The 22000-nt window shown below is 44.7% G+C and overlaps 1 protein-coding gene and 1 long non-coding RNA gene across 9 annotated transcripts; one reads left to right on the top strand and one right to left on the bottom strand.

The window, feature by feature from the left end:
• Positions 1-965: 965 nt before the first annotated feature.
• On the bottom strand, positions 966-3136 carry LOC107145415. Its single transcript, XR_001503908.2, has 2 exons — positions 2306-3136; positions 966-1675 (listed from the first exon to the last, which is right to left on the bottom strand). It is a non-coding gene; the product is annotated as an uncharacterized LOC107145415 (long non-coding RNA).
• Rtp3 (receptor transporter protein 3) lies at positions 1362-16561 on the top strand. 8 transcript variants are annotated; one of them, XM_048795519.1, is made up of 4 exons: positions 5331-11905; positions 12040-12077; positions 12269-12545; positions 15311-16561. In XM_048795519.1, the coding sequence occupies exons 1-4, from the start codon at positions 11889-11891 to the stop codon at positions 16476-16478; spliced, it is 1500 nt and encodes a 499-aa protein (XP_048651476.1). In that variant the 5' UTR covers positions 5331-11888; the 3' UTR covers positions 16479-16561. The 8 variants fall into 8 exon arrangements, 7 of the variants coding, with proteins under 7 accessions (XP_048651477.1, XP_015344845.1, XP_048651476.1 ...); XM_015489360.2 differs by having other exon boundaries at positions 8362-11905; positions 12243-12545; XM_048795521.1 differs by having other exon boundaries at positions 11298-11464.
• Positions 16562-22000: the final 5439 nt, after the last annotated feature.

The following is a 22000-nucleotide window of genomic DNA, read 5'->3' as shown; positions in this document are numbered from 1 at the left end:
TTGTTGTAAAGATCCCCAGAAAAGACTTGATACTATACAATAAAGCATCAACAAAAGGTAGTCACCATGAATAGATGTTAAACCTCAACATTAATCAGGGAAACATAAATTTAAACAATGATGAGATAATCTCTACATGCCCCCCCTAGAAAGGCTAAATGTTAAAGAATAGTAATATAACTGTTGGTGACAATGCAGAGCAATTGAAATGCTCATACAATACAGGAGGAAAAGTAGATTGGTACCACTTTCAAAAACTGACAAATCTCTTGGAAGACACATCTAAGAATTTGCAGTATTACAACAGGCAAACACTGAAAGCAATACACATGCTTAATTACAATAGTATAGATAAATATATTGTAATATTAATTCAATGGAATTTGAGGAATAGAGAATGCATAAATTACTGTTATGTGGAGCAACCTGGGTGAATCTCACATATTTATACTGTTGAAGAAGCAAGACAAAATGATGCATGTAGTTTGATTTTATTTATGCAGCATTTTTAAAAGACAAAGTGAAACTGTATTGTTTACACCATTACATCAAGCTTAGTGTTATGGAGAGCTGCCTCAGAAAACACTCTTAAGTCCGAATTCAAATCAAAGAGATCTTTATTTACCTGGCCAGGGACTGTCACCCACCCATAGAGATTGAAACTATGTAAGAGAACAGCAATTTCCTGGCCTGTGGCTTGGGAATTTAAGGACAAAAACCACAGCTCAGGGACTTTCCTTAGCATCATGCAAGCAAGTCAATCATAGAAGCTAAGATAGCAATTAGCACAGCAACTCAAGACAATCGCATCTTGGACTTGAGCAAGTGTTAGACAACCATATCCTGAGTTTAAGCAGGTGGTTAGTAGGGGGCGAGAATCTAGTGCAAAGTCTTGGATCACCAAGGCCACTATATCCTGGGTTGAATACATTTTGTAGGGTACTAAGTACAGAAAACAATACATTATAAGAAAACAGCCTTTATTTCAGTTTCTCAGAAACAGCTCTTGTAACAGTGTTTTATAGAAGGCAGCACAATGGAGTCTTAGGGCTGTCTATGACAGCTCTTGCTTAATAATTGTCTTATCTCACTTAACAAAATCTTATATCTCTAATCTATATTTTTTACTAATCTAAAACCTATAACTTACACTCTTATTGATTGTACTTATCAGTTCACACCACAACATTCCCCACTGGTTTTATGAGACTAAATCAAATCATTGTTTATTTAAGTTTCGTGTTATCTAAGTTGACCATGTCATAATCATATTTTTCAAGGACCAGCAGTCTAATCTTTAGAAGCAGGCTTCCTGTCTTTTTCTGGCCTCAAGAATTTCCAAGTACAGCTGTGTGCAGTGTGCATGTCTGAAAGGGAAACAAAAACAGAAAGTAAAAATCTAGGGTACTGTTCATCGTCGGTTGTCCTCGGCTGTATCTTCTGTTGGAGCTGGCTTCTTGATTTGGGAGTGATGAATCCAATGTTGTTTTCCAGTGACTTTTACAGCAGTAGAAGTGGTCAGGATGGCTGGAAAGGGTCTGTGCCCGAGAGGTTCCAAGGTGAATGGATAATGGCTCGGCTGGAATAGGTGAGTGAAGTTCTCTCCTGCAGCTAGCTGCCGGACTCTTTGTTAAAGCCTGAGTCTGTGGGAGGCTTGCTGGAGAGCCTGTAAGGACTTAAGAAATGAGTGGTCACTTATTTCAGCTAGTTTTTTATCTTTTAGTCTGGGAACCAGCAGGGGTGGTCTTAGAACAAAGGGAAAAAGAAGACCCGTCCAGTCTATGCCAATCTCCAAGTGTAATTAGTAAGGGTGTCTTTTAGATTTCTATTTATCCTTTTTACTTGTCTTAAACTCTAAGGCCTATATACAATGTACGTCCCATTTAATTCTAAAGATTTTAGATAAATTTTGAGTTATCTTAGCTATGAAAGCTGGGCCATATCGGACCCCATGGCTATTGGGAGGCCAAATTGAGGAATTATCTCCTGAATAAGTGTCCACATATATCAGCAAATATTTATAACCATATTGTCTGGGTTTTACTTTAGTGAAGTCCACTTCTTATTTTTCTCTTGGTGTTTTTCTTTGTAGTCTGTTCCTGTAAATTCTTTATAGAGATCTCCCTGTACATGAACAGTAGCAAAACCATACCTACTGACAGGGTAGATATTAACAGATTTTCCTTTGCCGGGTCTGAGAGCCTAGGTAAGTGCAATTAGCTCTGCCTTTTGTGCAGAAGTTCCATGTCCCAGAGGCTGAGCCGAGACAATTTCATTTAAAGTAACTACAGCTGTCCCCACATACCTGATTCCATTTTGGACGTAGCTATTGCCATCAGAGTAGCATGTCTCATCTGAGTCTGGCCACGGTGTGTCCATCAGGTCCCACTGGACATTCTGGAGTGACTCCAAGATTTCCTGGCAGTCGTGCAGTGGCCTAGAGGGATCATCATCAGGATGAGGGTGAAAAGCTGAAGTTTTTAGGAATTTTTTTTCTGGGCTGGTCTAGAAGGGCCTGGTATTGGGTGGTACGAGCGTTGGAGAGCCAGTGCTCTGGAGGGCTCCAGAGTAAGATTTCCACATGTGGAGCTACCACCTATAAATCTTGCCCCAACGTAAGCTTATCTGCCTCCTTAACCAGGATTGCTGTGGCAGCGATGGCTCAGAGGCAGTTTGGCCATCCTGCCCCAACATAGTCCAGTCTTTTGGATAGATATGTTTCCATGGCCCCAAAGTCTGAGTTTGCATCCTTTGGCTATTCCCCTGATTTCATGTACAAACAGCTGAAATGGCTTCAGAACATCTGAGAGGTCCAATGCAGGAGCAGAGACTAGGGCTTGCTTCAGTTTGTCAAATGTCTCTTGTTTTTGTTTGTCTGTTTGTTTGTTTTTGTTTTTTTCAGTCCAAGTCAGAGAGTCCTTTTTTCCCCCTGTACTAACATACAGGGGCTGGGCTAGTTCAGCAAAACCAAGGATCTAAAGGTGGCAATACCTAATGGCCCGGAGGAATTCTCGTACCTGACACTTAGTCTTGGGGCGAGGAATTTGCATGATTGCTTTAATTCTGTCCTGCGACAGAGTCCTTTTTCCTTCTTTCAGGTGGTAGCCCAAGTAGGTGGCTGTTGAGGTGCACAATTGGGCCTTTCTAGCTGACACCCGGTACCCTAAGGTTTTTAACAAGTTGTTGGTGGCCTGTTCACATTTAGTCATAGTTTGGGTTGCTGTCAGGAGATCATTTACATATTGTAAAAGTTCAGTCTCAGGGTGTTGCTGCCTGTAAGCTGTGAGGTCCCAGCTTAGGGCCTCATCAAATAGAGTTGGAGAGTTTTTAAATCCTTATGGCAACTGTGTCCAAGTCAATTGTCCTAAAAATCTCCCTTCTGGATCTGACTATTTAGAAGTAAAAATTGGTTGGCTTAGCTTAGCTGATGGCAAGTTGAAGAAGGCATCTCTGAGATCCAGGAGAGTGTACACTTGGCGAAAAGGAGGCAATGAACTGAGAAGAGTGTAGGGATTTGGTACTATGGGATGAATGCTTTCCATCCTGTTGACTTCTTTTAGGTCCTGTTCCAGTCCGTAGTCTTTTGTCTCAGGTTTCTGGACAGGCAGCAATGGCGTGTTTTAGGCTGATTGACAGGGGATCAGGATAGTAGCTTCCCCGCAACCTGTGGATATGAATGGCTATGACTTTTTTAGCTTCCAGTCTGATAGGATACTGGCGGATCTGCACAGGAGTGGCAGTGCTGTTGAGCTGCACTATACTAGGTGGCAGGTGCTCCGCTAAGCCAGGAGAATTGGATTCTGCCCAAACCCCTGGGATTTTCTTTTTTTTTTTTTTTTTTTTTTTGGAATCTGGTGAGGACATCAGAAGGTGGGGTACAGGGGTCTTTTGTTAAGAGCAGGTATTCTTCCTCAATTGGACAAGTATGTGTGTGTGTGTGTGTGTGTGTGTGTGTTGTATACATATATATGCATATAAAAGCTTCTGGCCCTTTTAATGACAGGTTGGCTGTGCCTCACAAGGAACAAGTGAGTTATCCTCCCTTTTTTAAGTCAGTTCTCATTAGAAATTGGCCCCTTACTTTCCATTCCTGGGGGCTATTGTTGTTTAGGGAGTGGAGCCCTTGGGGGTTGTTGTCCAGGGGCTTGAGGCCTTAAGGTGCCTTGAGACTCTGACATAGCCATCACCGTGACTCTTGTCAACCTTTTAGCCTGCTTTTCTTTGTTGGGGGATCTCTGCTATTGTAGACCCTTTGGGCTATTTCCACCCATTTTGACAGCATCTTTCCCTTAAATCCTTCCTGTCTCTGTAACTTTTTCCTAATATCTGGGGCCGATTATGTTACAAAAGCAATATTAAGAGCCCTTCTATTCTCTGGAACCTCTGGGTCTATGGGTGTGTACACATGATAAGCCTTGAGAAGGCACTCCAGGAAAGCAGCCAGGGGTTCATCTGGTCCTTGAAATGTCTCACTTACCTTTGCCAAATTGGTGGGGTTTCTACTGGCTGCTTTGATCTCTCTCAGTGGAGCCTGGCGTACTGATCAGTCACCTCCATACCTGTGTTTGTCCAATTGGGACGAATTGAAGGGAAAATGAGTTCCACATGAGCTGGATCATCAGAGGGTTGGCCATCAATGCCGAGAGAGTAGTTTGGGGGCTTTTCTTTTGATTTTAACAGAGAAATTATTAGTAGAAAAAGGAACATATATTATGAAAGGGTTTCCTCTTTCTCCCGATGTGGAAGGGGGAGCCTGACAGAGGGGAAGTATAGGGACCGGAGTTTGGGTATAGGATGGGAAGGCTTGGGCATCGAGCGGGTACTAGGCACCTGAGGAACAGAGGGATGGATCCAGAGGAGGAAGATCCAGGTCCTAGGAGCTCTCTTGTTGGACTCTTCTTCAGGGAGGAAGGTTTTGTTAGCAAGACAAGTTTTGGTTTTGGTTTTTTAGCTGTTCCTGTAAGGCAAAATCTTAACCATCTTGGCTCTTCTAGGAGGATTTCAATCCAAATCTGTATATAGGGCAACTGATCTGGATGGCCAGGCCACCCGGAGATGACTCTATGAACTTGATAGGCGGTGGAGAGGCCGGTGATCCCTTCTGGGGGCCATCCGACTTAAAGCCTGACCAGTCTAATTCACAAAGTTTTCTGAGAGAGGAAGCATTACATGATGTTTTATCATTAGTTATTCTCTTTGAAAACTCTTTAAAGTTAGACAAAAAACATTTACAAAACGAACATGAAGTGGACGGATTTTGACCCATAATGAGACTGAGACCAACAGTGAGACACACAACAGACAAGGCGCCATAAACAAACCTAGTTGACCAGAGATTTAGATGGAGTTTCCACCACCCCACCCCACCCCCCAATTTTTAAACCCAGATGGGCCAGAGAGCAACATCTCGACACTGCCCTGGACCGGGAAGTATATGCTGCATCCAGCCTTACCTGACGACCCCAGACTGTGGAGCCACTCAAATCAAGTTCCAAGTTTCAAGCTTACCTTTCCCAGGAGAACTAAGTCGCAGGTGCAAACTGCAAATGCTCTCAAATAGGCAGTTTGCAGGTTTGGCAGGAGCCAATGAGGAGAGGACCCAGGGCTGGGGAGTTCTCCTCAGAGGCCTTCCCCAGCTAGTCTCTGACTCACCAGGTCTCTTGGGTGTTTCTGAGCATTCTCCCATTTCTGAGAAGAGAAATATCTCTTTCATCCCGAACAGGCCCCCAAGAGGTTATTGGGAGCTGCTTCAGAAAACACTCTATGTCAGAATTCAAATCAAAGAGAGCTATATTTACCTAGCCAGGGACTGTCACCCACCCATAGAGACTGAAGCTATGTAAGAGAACAGCAATTTCCTGGCCTGTGGCTTGGGAATTTAAGGACAAAAACCACAGCTCAGGGACTTTCCTTAGCATCATGCAAGCAAGCCAACCATGGAAGCTAAGACAGCAATTAGCACAGCAACTCAAGACAATCGCATGCATCTTGGGTTTGAGCAAGTGTTAGACAACTGTATCCTGAGTTCAAGCAGGTGGTTAGCAGGGACGAGAATTTACTTCAAAGTCTTGGGTCACCAAGACCACCATATCCTGGGTTGAGTACATTTTGTGAGGTACAAAGTACAGAAAACAATATATTATAAGAAAATAGCCTTCATTTTAGTTTCTCAGAAAGAGCTCTTGGAACAGTTTTTTATAGAAGGCAGCAAAATGGAGTCTTGGGCCAGTATATGACAGTTCTTGCTTAATAATTATCTCACTTATCAAAATCTTATATCTCTAAATTTTTTACTAATCTATAACCTATAACTTACACTCTTATTGACTGTATTTATCAGTTCATACCCCAACACTTAGAAAAATGGTTTCCTTCTAGAGATGAGGAAGCATTTTTGATGAGGGGAGGGGGGGACACTTGAGGACTTCTACAATGATTGCAATATTCTATTTCTTGAACCTAATGGTATTTATATGAGTAATTGCTTTATAATTCGGCTGACAATAAGCATATGTGTTTTACCTGCTATTCTATAGGTATATGGCATTTACAATAAAACATCAAAGTTCAAGATCTTAAAACCAGGATAAACAGATATGAAAGAGAAACAGATGTGTACTTATGTCTATTTTTTTTTTTTAATGTGGCCTAAATATTTGAGCCGTACTTAGGGTTATCAGAATAGCTGCAGGTTCAAAAAAAAAAAAAAAAAAAAAAAACTTAAGGAAATACATCAAAGAGTAAACTGGAAGTCCTTCCAGGAGTCAGTAACAGATGAAGCAGGGGTGTCTGTGGTGAGACCCTGGGCCAGCACTCAATAGTTCCCTAATTAAACGTTTTAAAATGCCCTCCACTGTCTCTGCATAGTGTATAGTGTCTGTGAAAAAGCGTTTGCTGGTTTTGTGAATAACTCTTTATTCAGGAAGTCTACTGTACTTCTAGACAATACACTGGGACTGAGGAGGATCCGGCTCAAGCAAGGGTGGGATTAACATAGAGTTTTAAGCCAGGGTTTGGCTCACTTGGGTCTTTCATCAGTGAGACTCCCAGGGACCTAGGGCAGCACAGCCAGCCCAGGCCAGTCTCCCCTCTGCAGGTCACCTCGCCGCTACTTTCTCCCTTTCCCTTCACCAGGGCTTGAGGTATATTTTGTGGGGTAGGAGGATATAAACCATAAAACTTGAATAATTTAGAGAATCATTTGTGAAGGTTCTGTAATGTAGTTTGCAAACTCATGCACACACAGTTCGGGCAGAGGGAGCCTAACTCTTCTCACTTCAGGCCCCCAAATGAGGACTTGGCCCTAGATTCAGACCCAGGAACTGTCGTCCAGATGGTGCAGAGCCACGCCAGCCATTGGTCATAATTCTGGCACGCCTGCCACACTTCCGGGACACAGGCCACACTTCCGGGCCCTAAGCGTTCTCGCGAGATTTGTAATATTTGGCATAGACACCGCTATAGCTGATGCTGCTGGTTTTCGAACCTTCATAGTAGGGGATGCTAGTTCAGAAGCCGGGGGCCCTGCAGCGTCTGGCTGGGCAGAGGGCAGACGGCAGAGCATTCAGGCACCCGGACCAGGGTATTTAGCAAAAGATAAAATCCAGGATGCCCAGTTAAATTCGCATTTCAGATACGCCAGGAACAAACTATTAGTAGATGATACTGACTTTAGGGTACTTGTACTAAGATCGAATTGGAAGTTCACTGATGAGGAAGTTCAAATGCAGCTGTGATTTTGCAGCCCCCCACCCAGCCCCTGCCCTGAGGCAGCCCCAGGAGCTGCTGACTGTTTGCCAGAATTAGGAACTGGGGGATAATGGGAGAAATACTGAGTCCCAGGGGAAACACCGATGAACCAACACAGCCAGGAACAACTGGAACTCCCGAGCACGAGCACGTGCCCTTGACGCATTCCCAAGTAACATGAGGGCAAAGCTCAACTAGCCCCAAATTAAGCTCCACCCTGGCTCTATCTCTAGTCCAGAACCTAGAAACAGCCCTCCATAAGTATTAACACCCCACAGGAAGGAATTGCTGTCTTTTCCCCTGGTGATAGCCCCATTCTCCCTTGAGTATGTATCTACTTTCATAAATAAACCTCTGTCTATGCCTTTGACTGGAGCATGCTGAAAATCCATCATCATTAGTTGTCAGTTCCCCCTTCTCCCTAGAAACTACTTGGACTCTCCTTCAGAGACAACTTTCCTGGCACCCCCAGGGGCGGGGGTTGTGCTGGACCAAGAACATTTAATAACAATTATTTATATTTAGACTTTTTTCACCATTTACAACAGAATTGTGAAAACAAGCTTGAAACACACAAGAAGAAAAGGCTTCAAAAAACACTAAGCCTCAGAGCAGCGAGGCTGGAGGTGTTCAGAACCAGGGCCCCTGAGCTCCATGACCTCAGACCCTTTTGGCCTCCTGACCTGTGTATCTGGTCGAGATGTCACAGGTGCACCTGCTGGGTGGTGGCAGGAGAGTCCACAGGTTCTGAAATCACATGGCTTCCTATTGGTTCTGAATTGCTCATTACATAAGCCGTGGCCTGGGCTGTGAATCTTATCTCAGGTGGTTGGTGAGTTTGGGTCAATGATTTTTGTTGTTGTTCTTTTGTTTTGCTCTTGCATTCAGCACAGGAACAGTGCAAAATGAAAGAAAAACAGGGGAAGCCATATTTATTAAACAGCTTAGCAATAAGAAGATCATAGAGGTTAAGATTGACCAAGTTTGAAAGGGAAAGAGATTTACCTTGAATACACTTACCTCGAATAAACTTAAAGTTGGGAATCTGAGAGAACTATGTTAGTATGACTAGATCATGGATGATGCCAAGTCCAAGAAAGACTCAGAAGAAAAAGAGGCAAGTTATCAGAGGAAAATGGAGATAATTCCAAAGCCCAGACCCAGAAAACCATGGACAGTTGCCTTCCTAAAAGCTATAAGACAACTGCAAGACCATCCCACCCCACTTCTCTCTTCCCACGTCCAGACCCCAAGCTGGCATAGTTCTACGGAGCCATAATACAGTTTGGGACAGAATTCATTCAGCACTTAATCAAGCAATTACTAAATACCCAAGCACTATTCAGATAAATCAGAATTCCCTCCTTTTCTGTCTTAGAACTGGCAGTTTCCTAGGAACTAAGGCAAGAAGTGATTTAAAAGCAAATAAATGAAAAAACAGGATAGTGAGAAGATAAGAGAGTGGGGGGAGGCTAAGAGGAAGGGTTATTATTTTATTTAAGGAAATTAAAGAAGTCCTGTCTAATAAGGATATTTGAGGGACTTAGAAGAGATAACATGAGCCACATTCCAGCAGATCGTGTTTAGGGAAAAGAGGCCACCAGAGCCAACGGTGGCATTTGAATTTTTGGAGGAATTCTTCAGCAACTCTGTAAAGCATGGTTTTTAAGAGAGAAGGGAAGAACATGAGCTAAGGAATTAATAAAATTGTTCAGTCAACAAATAGTAAGGCTCTGAACCCATGGAAGGGATAGTAAGTAGGAGAAAGAAGGCCACATGAGTTTAGGCATGTGCTGAGGTCTCCTCCTGTCCCCTGCACCTGATGGAGAAGCAGGCAGGGGAGTCCAGCCTTCAGGACAGCTGGTAAGGCCCAGGAGGTTTTATTTCCTAGGGCTGCTGTAAAAAAAAAACAAAACGTAATAAACCTATTCTTTTACATTTCTGGAAGGGTCAGCAGTACAATACCACGTTTCCTCTAAAGGCTGCCCTCGGGAGAATCCTTTCCTGCCTCTCAGAGCTTCTATGGGTACCAGACTTTCCTCAGCTTGTGACAGCCTTAAGCCAGTCTCTGCTTCTGTCTCCATGTGGCCCTCTCCTATGCCTCTGTGTCTCAGATGTCCCTCTGCCTCTCCCTTATAAGAATACCTGTCCTTGGGTTTAGGGCCTACCCTATGTCTGGGATGATCTGGTAATATAGTTTACGTGTTGTGTTTAGTTTTGCCTGTTGTGTTCTTAACCCAGTTTTGAGGCCCTGGCTGATGGTAGATCCATTTCCCTTCTTGAGCAGATGAAGCCCACACTCCAGACCACTGTACACTTGCCCTAACAGCTCCAGGACCAGATACCTGGTGACTGGGGAGAACCCATGTGTCCCCAGAACCCTTGAAATTATTCAAATTAGCCAATCCACAGGGAGCCCATGAGACCTACCTAACTCCAGGGCACTTGCCACACATGAGCTCTCCTCGCTGTACCCTATCTCCAGACACCCAGTGTGGCCCATCTGACAGGCTTCTCTAGTTCAGAGCTGTAAATACTAAAAAGTTCTGCCTTCCATCGATCTTCATATCATTCTGTCATGTTCTATCATCAAAAGAAACTTCAAATCTTCCACAATAGATCTCCTCTCCAGATCCTTAATTACATCTGCAAAGGTCCTTGTCTCCAAATACACACTCGCAGGTGGACATGTCTCTTGGGGTGCTACATTTCAACCCACGGCACCCTCTTTGAGAAGGCTGATAGCAGTTCTTAACCATAAGTTTAGGAGACTGGCTGGTGAAAGAGTGCAACTGTGGACTTTGGTCTTGGGGACATAGACTTGAGACAGAGGACAGCAGAGGCCCAGGGATTCTGTGGGATCTAGGACTGTTCGCTAATGACACTAGGAGTTAGTAACCTTCTGAACAAAAACTGGGTAACAGCAGAGACTTAAATTCAACACCCGAATTCTACCCATAGAAATGAGGAAGAAGGCAAATCACTAGGTAGACGAAGGAGAAGACAGTTGCTTCTTGTTATTTGGTCATTCTGGGCTCTTACCTGGCGCTCCTCAGGGAAATGTAGAATTGGGTTCCTGAGAACCACTGGCCACAACATTTTGGTAATCTGATTGATGCATGACCTTGTGTTTTTACTGTCTAAAGACATTTTATTTAGTATATATTGTTGATTCATTAACATTGAACTCACAACCAAAGGCATTATATCTCAGGGCTGAATGAAGCTTACCCACCACTTGCATTTCTCTGTAAGGAGTACTGCAGGCTTCTTGCTGTTAGGAACAGTACATGGCACTTCAACAGCCTGTTTGGGAGCTGTTTGAAACAGCGAAGTCCCCCCGTGAAATGCCCAAAAAATATGAACATGGCAAAATGGACCTCAAAAAGAACACTTTTTTAGTAAAAGCTGAAATAATCAGGCAAAGTGTAGCACAGAGAAAGAGACTGAAGAGGGAAGATCAAAAGAGAGAAATCAAAAGGGCTTCCCAAATCTAGTTAGTTTATAACTGAGCAAATAATGTTGGGAAACGAAACTGGTGAGGGAGGAGGGGAGACTGCCACCGTGTGAGCCTTCCCCGGGAGGAGCTGCATCCGGGCAGAGGCAGTGGGCAGCTGGACCTCAGAAAGTTTCCTTCTCCTCCCCCTCCTCTTTTCCTTCCTTTCCTCCCAGCCAAGAGTACAGCTTTCCTCTTGGGAGATAGCCAAGGACACAGGCCAGTGGCTGCATTACAGGAAGAACCACCATGTTCATAGACAATGCCTTGAAGTGTGGCCTCCAGGAATCTCGTCCACCTTCTCTGGGCTGTTGCCACTCTGGCGCTGGCCCCCTACTCTGCCCACCCCTCCTTCCTCCTCCTCCTCCTCTGCCTCTTCTGGAGGAAGTGGGGTGATAGCAGAGCACCTCTGGGAAGAGGGTGGTGGCTTCTGGTTGGTCTGGAACCAGTGGCCTCTCACCCACCTGGAAAATTGTCACCTCATCTCCTGGAACAACATCAGCTTTGATTGCCAAAGGGTGAAAGATCGGGCTTGGGATCTCCATTCTCCCACTCATGCTAGGAAACTGGAGGCCACTGAGTGTCTGCAAGACACCCTTGAACTGTGACTAGTCATGAGTGAGGACCTAGAGGGCATGGAACAATGATGCTGGGATCCCTGTGAGTTCCCACAATGGCCGTGTCCTTCTTCTCTGTGTCTCTCCTCCTGGAGCATGAACACATCATCCCAGTGTTTAAGGATTTTCAAATATTAGACAGAGAAGAGCAACTGTGACCTCCCTCTGCCATTACAGGGACTCCAGAGGTAAAAAAGGTGCATCCCAGGTGAAAGGTAAGTAGGCAACAGAGACAGACTGAGACTGATTCCAGAGCTGTCTTCTCTGGTCATATTTTGATAGATAAAGCCATGAATTCTGTGTCTTGAAATGCCCTGTGGAACCTGCTGCCAATCTCTGAACTTGGAAACTGACTCAACTGACCTTTGCCCCTGGGGCAGAGATCTGTCCCATGGTCCCAATCTAGGTCTTCACAGGGAGAGACATTCGGAGCCCTCATTCTCTGAAGTGGACAACCTCGCCTCCTGCCACACACCTGGTCAGGACTCCGGAGACCCCAACCCGTTCAGGCACACCATGGGGGACAAGAAGGGTCAGGACATAGAAGCATGGAGGCAAGTATTCCAGACGTTAATTCAGGAGGTGAAACCATGGCACAAATGGACCCTCACAGCAGACAAGGGCCTTCTTCCCAACGTCCTGCAGCCGGGCTGGATGCAATACCAGCTGTGGACTTTCGCCAGGTGAGAGGGGAATGCTGTGGTACATGTGCCAGAAAAAATCCTTGCTTGTTTCTGACTGTGCACACTTGTTGCTCTTCTGGTTCCACCTCAAAATTGTGTCACTTGATAGAGGTCCAAGGAGGTCCCCCAGAAGAGAGAGGACGATCTCAAATCCACCCTGGCGGGTTCTTGACCTACATCACAGAAAAGAATTTGAGGATGAATCAGAAAGAGACCCAAGTGAGATTTGATTAAGAAAATAAGGGATACACAGGGAGAGAGAATGAGTACAGGCTGTCTCAAGAATAAGACTTGCTTTGGGGGTCTAAGACTCTTCTTTCAAAGGAAACTGTATGAATGTGAGAAGTATATAGGAGTGAGCTCAGTTCTTCTAATTACAGAGAAGAGGGCAGTTGGTGGTGGTCTAGTTCTCATCTTGTTGACATCTGGTTGATATCTGGTTAATAGAATTTGTACCTATATCATAGGTCTCTAACATTATTTTTCCTTTGTCTTTGTTTAGTCTAAAAAAAAAAGAGGTTGTATAAGCTAGCAATGTATGTAGGCATTAATACTCTAAGAATCAGGGGATTTTAAAGAATTCTGGCCTGGGGAGCAAAAGTGAGGGTATTCGTGGACCTTCTTAGATTTGAAGTGTTAATCTCTTTTTCCTTCTGTTTATTTTTTTCTTTATTCTATCCTATCTCGCTTGCACATTAAAGACTACAGAAAGAAAGAAGTCCATCCATCAAGTTTTGACTTCATGAAATATCTTCTTTCCCATCAGGCATAGTGGTGCATGCCTGTAATCCCAGAAACTCGGGAAACCGAGGCAGGAGGATCATGAGTTCAAGGCCAGCCTGAGTGACTTAGTGAGACCCTGTCTCAAAATAAGAAATAAAAAGGGCTGGGAATGTGGCTCTGTGGATTCAATCCCTAGTACCCCCCCCCCACTAAAAATCATTTTTCTTTATATAATTTCAGGCCTCAGCACTGGTTTGGGCTAATGTTCAGATAAATAATTCAGTCTGCAGAGGTGGCAGGGGAGATGGGAGATGGGAGCTGGGAGGAGGAATGGCAGCTGTTTCACTAAAGGGATGTGACACTTGTTCCCTACCTTGGGAGACTGTGGGCCAACCTGGGTTTAGTGGACTGCACCAAGGAGACCCCTCAGGGAGAATCCAGAGGAGCAGGGTACTGAGCAACTCACATCAATCCTGCCCCCCTCTACTCTATGCTGATAGAATCTTTTAAAAATAGGACTCTGGGAAATCACCCAACATTTCACCCTTTCTTTTATAGATGGGAAAATGGAGCCCCAAGACCTGGGGGGAGGGGAGAAGGGCCCTGCCCACTACACAAGGAGTGGAGTCCTGGGATAAATCCTGCCTCCTGCCCTCTCTGGGAGGGTCCAAGCAGAGGAGGCGGAGCTTCTCCAGGCCAGAGCAGGCATGGGGAGCCCCTGACCAAACTTTCAATCTGTTTATTTGGAAGAACTTGGAACTCTGGGCTGGCACATTGTGAAGTGAAGCCAGAACACTATGACCAGGCCAAGGCAGTGAACGGGCAGCTCAAGGTGGCCCAGTCCCCTGTGCAAGGCCAACCCATGCTGACTTCCAGCTTGTGGACATCACAAGGCTCAGAGCTTCTAGGAGTCTTCCCCCTGGCCCATCCTCAGGTCCATTCCGAGAGAGCAGGTTAGAATAGAGGTGTGGGAGAGTCCACACTAACTTATGCTGCTCATTCCCCTCTAATTCCCCATCTCAGACTGCCGGCACCCCTGCATCAAGGCCAGCAAAGCTAGGCTCAGCTGCTGTGACAATACACCTAGATTTAACCTTGCACATGGCTCTCAAGTTCCCTGAGGGGAGAGCTGGAGAGTTAGAAGGAGCACATCACTGCTGCCCGTACTCCATGGACCATCTGGTCCCATGGCCCCAACCTAACTGCAAGCGGGGCTGGAAGTGGGAGGGTGAGCACAGATGTCTCTGCCATGCTGTGGCCCTCTGCCTGTCCTGTAATTCCTGTCATGGGTGTACCATGTGCTTCCTGCCTTCTTTCTCTCCCAGTCCTAAGAGGTACTTGTGCAAATATCTTAACTCAGAAAATTACCCTCCTTGCTGAGACACGGTGTTGTTTCCTTGAACCCTGTTGGAGGCCAAGGCAACATTCTCCAGACTACCTTGAGCAAAGGAATGGGGTTGAGGGGAGCAAAAGAAGACAGTGTTGCAGACAGTGATCTCCCCTGATGCTGTAGATCAGTGGCCCTGGGCAACCAAGGGCCGGCAAAGCTTCTCTCTAGGACAAGGACTTTTCAGTCTCTCTCCCTGATCTATCTGTAGCTTGATGACCTAACCAATACCCACTGTTGTCACTCGTGGACTTCAGCAGAGGGATCTTGGGTTATCTATCTCTGGTAGCCTTTGACCTGTTCGAATCTGTTTGAAGGATCCTTGGCTCAGGGTCAAGAGACTGGAGCTCCAGTCCAGCCTCTTGTATTCCACTGGGCTCTAGAGCATGGAGCTCCCAGAGGTGCCCTCATCTCTAATGAGGGCACATTGGACTTAGAAGGTGCCCAAGGTCCCATTCCCAGCCCAGACAGTTTGTGATAGACTATTTTGATCACAGCACCTGTGCGCTGGAGATGAGAACAAGGAGCTCAGTGGTTTCTTCCATTGCTAGTCCATGACCCCAACCCCATCATGTCTCTGTTGTGTTCAGTGACTCCTTCCTCCCTCAGCAGCAGCCCATAATCTGGCTGAAGCTCTCCTCTTCTATCTCCACAGGTTCCAGTGTTCTTCCTGCTCTCGCAGTTGGGCCTCTGCCCATGTCCAGGTCCTTTTCCACATGCACTGGAGTGAGAAGAAACACAGGGGCCAGGTGAAGATGAGGGTCTTTGCCCAGAGATGTAAGAAGTGCCCCCAGCCTCCATTTGAGGTCCCTGAGTTCACACAGGAGAACATCTCAAGGGTCCTGAATAACCTGGTGATCCGAATTCTGAAGAAATGCTACAGAGAAGGATTTAAGATTGTAGAGGAGATTCCTGCGATCAAGGATATCTGTCTTCAAGGGCCACATGACAGTAAAAACTGTGAGGCATGTCTGCAGGGATCCTGTGCTCAGAGTGGGTTGGGCCTGGCCAAGGAGTCACCAGTGCCCACACCCTCCAAGGATGCTGGGGAACCCAGGCTAACTGCTACTTGTACCAATCTCCCCTGCTCACAATCAGCCTCTGGAGTGGACAAGATCCTTACACCAGCAGTGAGCCTCAAAGTCTCTAACCCTCCCAAGGCTGACCCCAAGGTCAGACACAGCTCAGAACCACCAACTGCTCCAAGAATTGTAATCCCACAGGTGCCACCCATGTCGACAGTGAGCCCCCAAATCTCTAACCCTCCCAAGGCTGACCCCAAGGTCAGACACAGCTCAGAACCACCAACTGCTCCAAGATTTCCAACCCCACAGGTGTCACCCAGGTCCACAGTGAATCCCAAAGTCCCTGACTCTCCCAAGGCTGACCCCAATGTCAGACACAGCCCAAAACCACCAACTGCTCCAAGATTTCCAACCCAACAGGTGCCACCAAAAAGCTCACTTTCCCCTATGCGGGCCACTCGAATGCCTTCTCCCACAAACAATACAGCAACAGATGCAGCAGCCAGGGTCACCAGACCAAAGACAGGAAATCCATTACCCTCCTCCTCCTTGCTTGCTATGCCCACAAGCACTACAAACCTCCCCACTTCTTGGAGCCCAGAAGCAAACACCACTTGCCAGATGGAGAGTAGAATCCAGATCTACCCTGAAAGTGGGCATTTCTATTCCAGCAGGGGGCATTTCTATTCCAGCCCATTCCAGAATTGCGTACCAGGGCGCTTAAGCACTTCCTGCTGTTGTCTCCTTCTAATCATTGTTGTCGTTGTCACAATGATTATGGTAAAAAATACTTTCTGAGCAGGATGTATTAATTGCCTATTGTTGTTCTAACAAATAACAACAAATTTGTTGGCTTAAAATAAAAAGGTATTATATTACAATCCTGTATGCCAGAAGTCCAATATAGTTCTCACTGGGTTAAAATCAGGGCACTGACAGGGAATCCAATCCCTAGTCCCAGGAGATGCAGCCGGGTGGCCTGAAGCACAGGCATGGAGCTTACCATGCCGGTGCAGGTCTGAGGCATGGTGAGCGAGGGCCAAGGCAAGCCAGGTACACCAACCTGTCGCACCCAAGGCGGCTGACCCAACCTGGTGTGGATGTCCCTCCACACATCATGGCAGTCCAGCACTCCAAGCAGCCACAATCCACCATCCTTATCCCATGTCCTAAGGCACGGCAGGAAAACAAATGGGGCAGACCCAAATGGAGATGGCAGGACCAACCAATAGCATTAAGACTTTCAAGACCTGATTAATATAAATTTGGATCAATAGCATTGACCCAAGTGGACACTAGCACACTCAAGCAGCAAACTGCTATTGGGTCCCCTCTCACCCTTTAAGAGTTCTGTCTCTTTTTCCCACTTGAATAAATCCTACTCTTTTCACTTTTGCTTGAGATAAGAACCTGGAAAGAAGTTGGTAGCGAGCTTCTGGGGTCTGCTGTGACACTCACTGGAGGGCATGGCCCACCATTAAGAGCTGCAACATGCCACTCAGTAATATGTGGAGAAGAGTCTGGCTTTGCTGGCTTCAATCCTGGGAGCTGATGCCTTCAGGCATCTCTTGCCTTGATTAGCTGCTAACACTAAAATGGGGTTTTTCTTGGCTGCAGAGGGCAGCAGCTTATGCAGACCCCACCTTCCAGCAGAAGTGGAGAAACTGGTTTCAGCAACCCTGTGTTTCTTCCTGCAGGCTTTAGGAGGAAATCTGTTTCCTTGAATTTTCCAGCTTCTGGAAGCCATCCCTGTTCTTTTAGGCTCCCAACCTCTTTCCTCCATCTTCAAAGCCAGCAGTGATACACCTCTGACCCCTTTCTGTAGTCATGTCTCTCTGATAAGAACCAGGGAAATTGTCCATTTGTAGGGACTCATGTGATTGTATTGGACCCAGCTGAGATCCAAGATAACCAAGGATAATCTCACCACCTTAACTTTAACCATATCTATATATGCCATATAGGGTACATAGTCACAGATGCTGGGGATTGGATGTGGACATTTTGAGGCCATATCATGGAGGAATTCACCCATAATTTCTTCTAATACTTGTAAGGTTTTATTTACATTTAGATCTCTAATCTATTTGGAATTTATTCTGATATATGGTTTGAAGACTAGCTCTAATTTTATCTTTTATCTTTTGGCTAGGTTATCCAGTTATTCTAAAAACACTTATTAAGGGCTGGGGTTGTGGCTCAAAGTGGTAGAGTACTCGCCTAGCACATGCAAGGCCCTGGGTCTGATCCTCAGCACCACATAAAAATAAATACATAAAATAAAGGTATTGTGTCCTTTATTGTCCTAATGGACAATCTCTTGGCCCCCTCTTGGGTCACAATCTAAGCTTCTGACTGCTCTTTCCTAAAGGTTTATTCAGTAGAAATGTTGAAAATAGTGGCACAAGTGGGAAATGTCATAGGAAAGCCCCCCTAGAACCAAGGAGGGGGAATGGCAAGCTGGACTGATGACCTTGAATCCAGCAAACTGTTCCTAAACAAATAAGAAACATCTGGTTATGAGGAACTTCAGATATAGAAGTGGGAGCTGTGCACTAACAGAAGTCTCCTGTGGAGGAGTGCTATTTTAATTTGTCAGATTAAATTACTACATACAGAGTTTCCCCGATGTCATTTCTCAGCCCCAGAGAATTTGGCTTCTGCAAGACTCTAATTACCTAAATTATGATGTCACCTTAATTTCAGTGTTAGTTAATGATCATTATGTCCTCTGTTCTATAATGAGAGTGTTTTTAGAGTAAAACTGGCAAAGGTGACGATAACAAGAAGTTAACTGGAAAGGATTATTGAAGAACAGAAACTCAGCACAAGACTTCAGAGAGCTTTGATTCACAGAAGAGGTAACTGTAAGCCAGACTTGACATTGGAGTTTACAAAACAAAATGTAATTATTTTTAATTGTGGTGATACACACACACACACACACACATAAAATTGACTATGTTAACCACTTTAAAGTATAGAATCACATAGTTACTTTCACATTGTTGTGAAACAGATCTTCAGAACTCTACACCCATTTAAAAAATAACTTTTGGGCTACGGCTATAGCTTAGTTGGTAGAGTGTTTGCCTCTCATGCACAAAGCCCTGGGTTCAATCCCCAGCACCATAAAAAAAATGATAATAATTTTCTCTTTCTCCTTCCCCTCCAGCCCCTGAAAAATCACCATTCTACTCTCTTTCCATGAACTTGATTAAATACCTCACAGAAGTGGAATCATACAGTATTAGTCTTTTTGTGATTGGCTTATTTCAATTAGCATAATTGTCCTCAAGGTGCATCCATGAGGGCTGAGCATGGATCTCAGTGGTAGAGCATTCAGGCCTTGGGCTCAATGTCCACACCACACCCAATCAAGTTCATCCAGGTTGTATCACGTGTCAGAATCTTCTTCCTTCCCAAGGCTCAATGCTATTCTATTGTGCGTATATACCACATTTTGTTTATTCATCTATCAATGTATATTTTATTGGTCATTGTAAATTGTGCTGCTGTGAAAATAAAAGTGTGCACATCTCCTTAAGACCCTGCTTTCACGTATTTTGGATAGACACCTACAAGTGTGATTGCTGGATCCTGTGGAAATTCTATTTCTAAGTTTTTAAGAAACCACCGTATTGTCTACACCATTTGACAATCCCACTAGCAGTTCATAAGGGTTCCAATTCCTCCCCATCCTTACTAATATTTCTTTCTTGATTTTTGTTTATCATGGCCATACTAACAGGTGTGAAGTGATATCTCATTGTGGTTTTGATTTGCATTTCTAGAAAATGCAATTTTTGTGGTGCACTTTCATACTTTTGAGGCAATATCATAAATAATATTTATATATCTATTGGAAGTAACTGTTGGGAAAATAGCAAAAATGCAGGTGCAAATTCTCTGTAGATTCGCTATTTGTCATCAAACTTTTGAGCACAGTCTAAATGTATTAGCCAAACTCCAGAAACTTAAAATCTTATATGAGACAAGACAGATACTGAAGGGATCCAGCTCAACCCAACTGCAGAATATCTTGACTCATAAACTCTATGATTGCCCCCAAATAACCCTGGTCTGTTTCCCCCTGCATAGTTTCCAGTATGCTATAAATAAACAAAACCATTAGAGTGGCATGTGGAGCTTTAGAACTGGACACTGTCACCATCAGCACCAGGAATGCTTCTGATGTCCTTGTTGTTCAAACCAGGTACATTCTGATTTAGACATAAGTCACTTTTGTCCTGACCACTATATCTCCTACAGCAACATGCTGGCTGAGGAATCCCAGGAGAGATGCCCTAAAGAATCAGAAGTCTCTTCCAGCTCACTCCATGAGGTTAATATTTCCCTTTACAGGATGGACATTGTTCTTAGCCTCATGAATATTGGAAAAAGCAGCTTGAAGAGAAGTGTTTGCTCTGTACAATTTTATTTTTTTCAATTTTAAATACCAAGTGCTTCTCACTGGCAATTTTGAAATAACTCCTCTAACAAATAATAAGAATTCTTTGGGGCTCTAATTACATTGCCACCCAAACATACTAAGCCTGTGCTGCAAGGAATACCATTTGGCAAGGACCTGGAGGATTCTGCACAGGACTTGGCAGAACAGGGCTCTATGTTGTGCCTTCAGTTCCAACATTCTTGATTGCACACAAATCCAGCAAAGGCTAATTCATAAGAGCCGCAAAGGACTCTCCACAGACATGGCATATATTTTAGGAAGACTAGACCCCTGCAAGGGGTGAGTTAATTAAACTAAAATGAATAAATAAAGTTCTGGAACCTCCACTCCACTTCAACTCTTACAGAGCGTAACTTCTCTCCTGATTTATGCAGTGGTCACCTTTCTAGCACACCGTAAGAAATACCTGAGAAGAGCAATTTGTGGATAGAAAGGGTTATTTGGGGTCAATTGTGGAGGTTTCAGTCCATAGCCGGTTGGCCTGTCGCTTTAGGATCTGTGGCAAGGCAGCACATCATCAGAGCAGCACATGGACAGCAAAGCCACTCCCCTGATGCCCAGGAAGAGAATGAGAGCGAGGGAAAGATCTGGGTCCCACAATATCCTTCAAGAACACATTCCCCAGTGACCCAAAGACCTCTCAATGAGACCCACTGCCAGGCACGGTGACACTGGACTGTATTCCCTGTGGCTCAAGAAGCTGAGGCAGGAGGATGGCAAGTTAGAGGCCAGCCTCAGCAACTCAGCGAGGCCCTAAAAAACTTAGTGAGACCCTGTCTCAAAACTTAAAAGAAAAGAAACAACAACAAAAAAAAAAGAGCTGCAGATGTAGGTCAGTGGGAAAGCACCCCTGGGTTCAATCCCCAGTTAAAAAAAAAAAGTTTTCATCACCTCTCAATAGTGCCAAGATGAGGACCAAGCCACGTAACACATGAACCTTTGGGGACTCTTCTCCTGCAGCAGGCCAGGAAAGAATCTTTTCCTCTCTGAAGTAGTTTATAACATCCTTATCCCAGAGTATCCCCACCATACGCAAAAAAAAAAAGGAAAACTCTTCTTCACAACAATAGAGATGCCAAGAAGCTTCTGAACAGGCCTTGCTAAATTCCCCAAGTCTATCACCACTAGTCATTCCCTTTGGTCCTCCAATCATGTCTCTACAACTATCTACTTCTTTATCAAACTCACAAAAAAAAAAAAAAAAAAGCTTACCTGTTTCTTTGGACCTTCATTTTTTGGGGGGTGGGGCACTGGGGATTGAACCTAGGGGCACTTAACCACTAAGCCACATCCCCAGCCCTTTTTTTATATTTTATTTAGAGACAGGGTCTCAGTGAGTTATTTAGGGTCTTGCTAAATTGCTGAGGCTGGCTTTGAACTCATGATCCTCCTGCCTTAGCCTTCTGAGCCACTGGGATTACAGGCATGCGCCACCGCACCCTGCTGGATCTTCATTTCTGAAGGCTCCCGTATCATGTAAAACTTACATTAAATGTGTTTTTCTTGTTAATTTGTCTTTTGTTATCAAAGTCTCATCCATGAACCTAGCAATGGATGAGAAAGGAAATCTTTCCTCTCCTACATTTCCTTCATAGAAAAAAAATGGATGTTGTTGTCCATTTTGAAACCAGAAGACCTTTCTTCTAAGAAATATTTTATTCTTCTCTCATTCCTTTAATGTTCCTACAAATATTCTATTATGTAAATAACTTTTCCAAATTAGGCATCAGCAGCCAGGCATGGTGGTGCATACCTATAATCCCAGCTGTCTCTGGAAGCTGAAGCAGGAGGATAGCAAGTTACAGGCCAGCCTTAGCAATTTAGTAAGACTCTATCTCAAAATTAA

The sequence above is a fragment of the Marmota marmota genome, unplaced genomic scaffold (genome assembly GCF_001458135.2).
Source record: "Marmota marmota marmota unplaced genomic scaffold, marMar, whole genome shotgun sequence".
Taxonomy (NCBI): Eukaryota; Metazoa; Chordata; class Mammalia; order Rodentia; family Sciuridae; genus Marmota; species Marmota marmota.
This window is presented reverse-complemented; position numbering and strand designations above follow the sequence as displayed.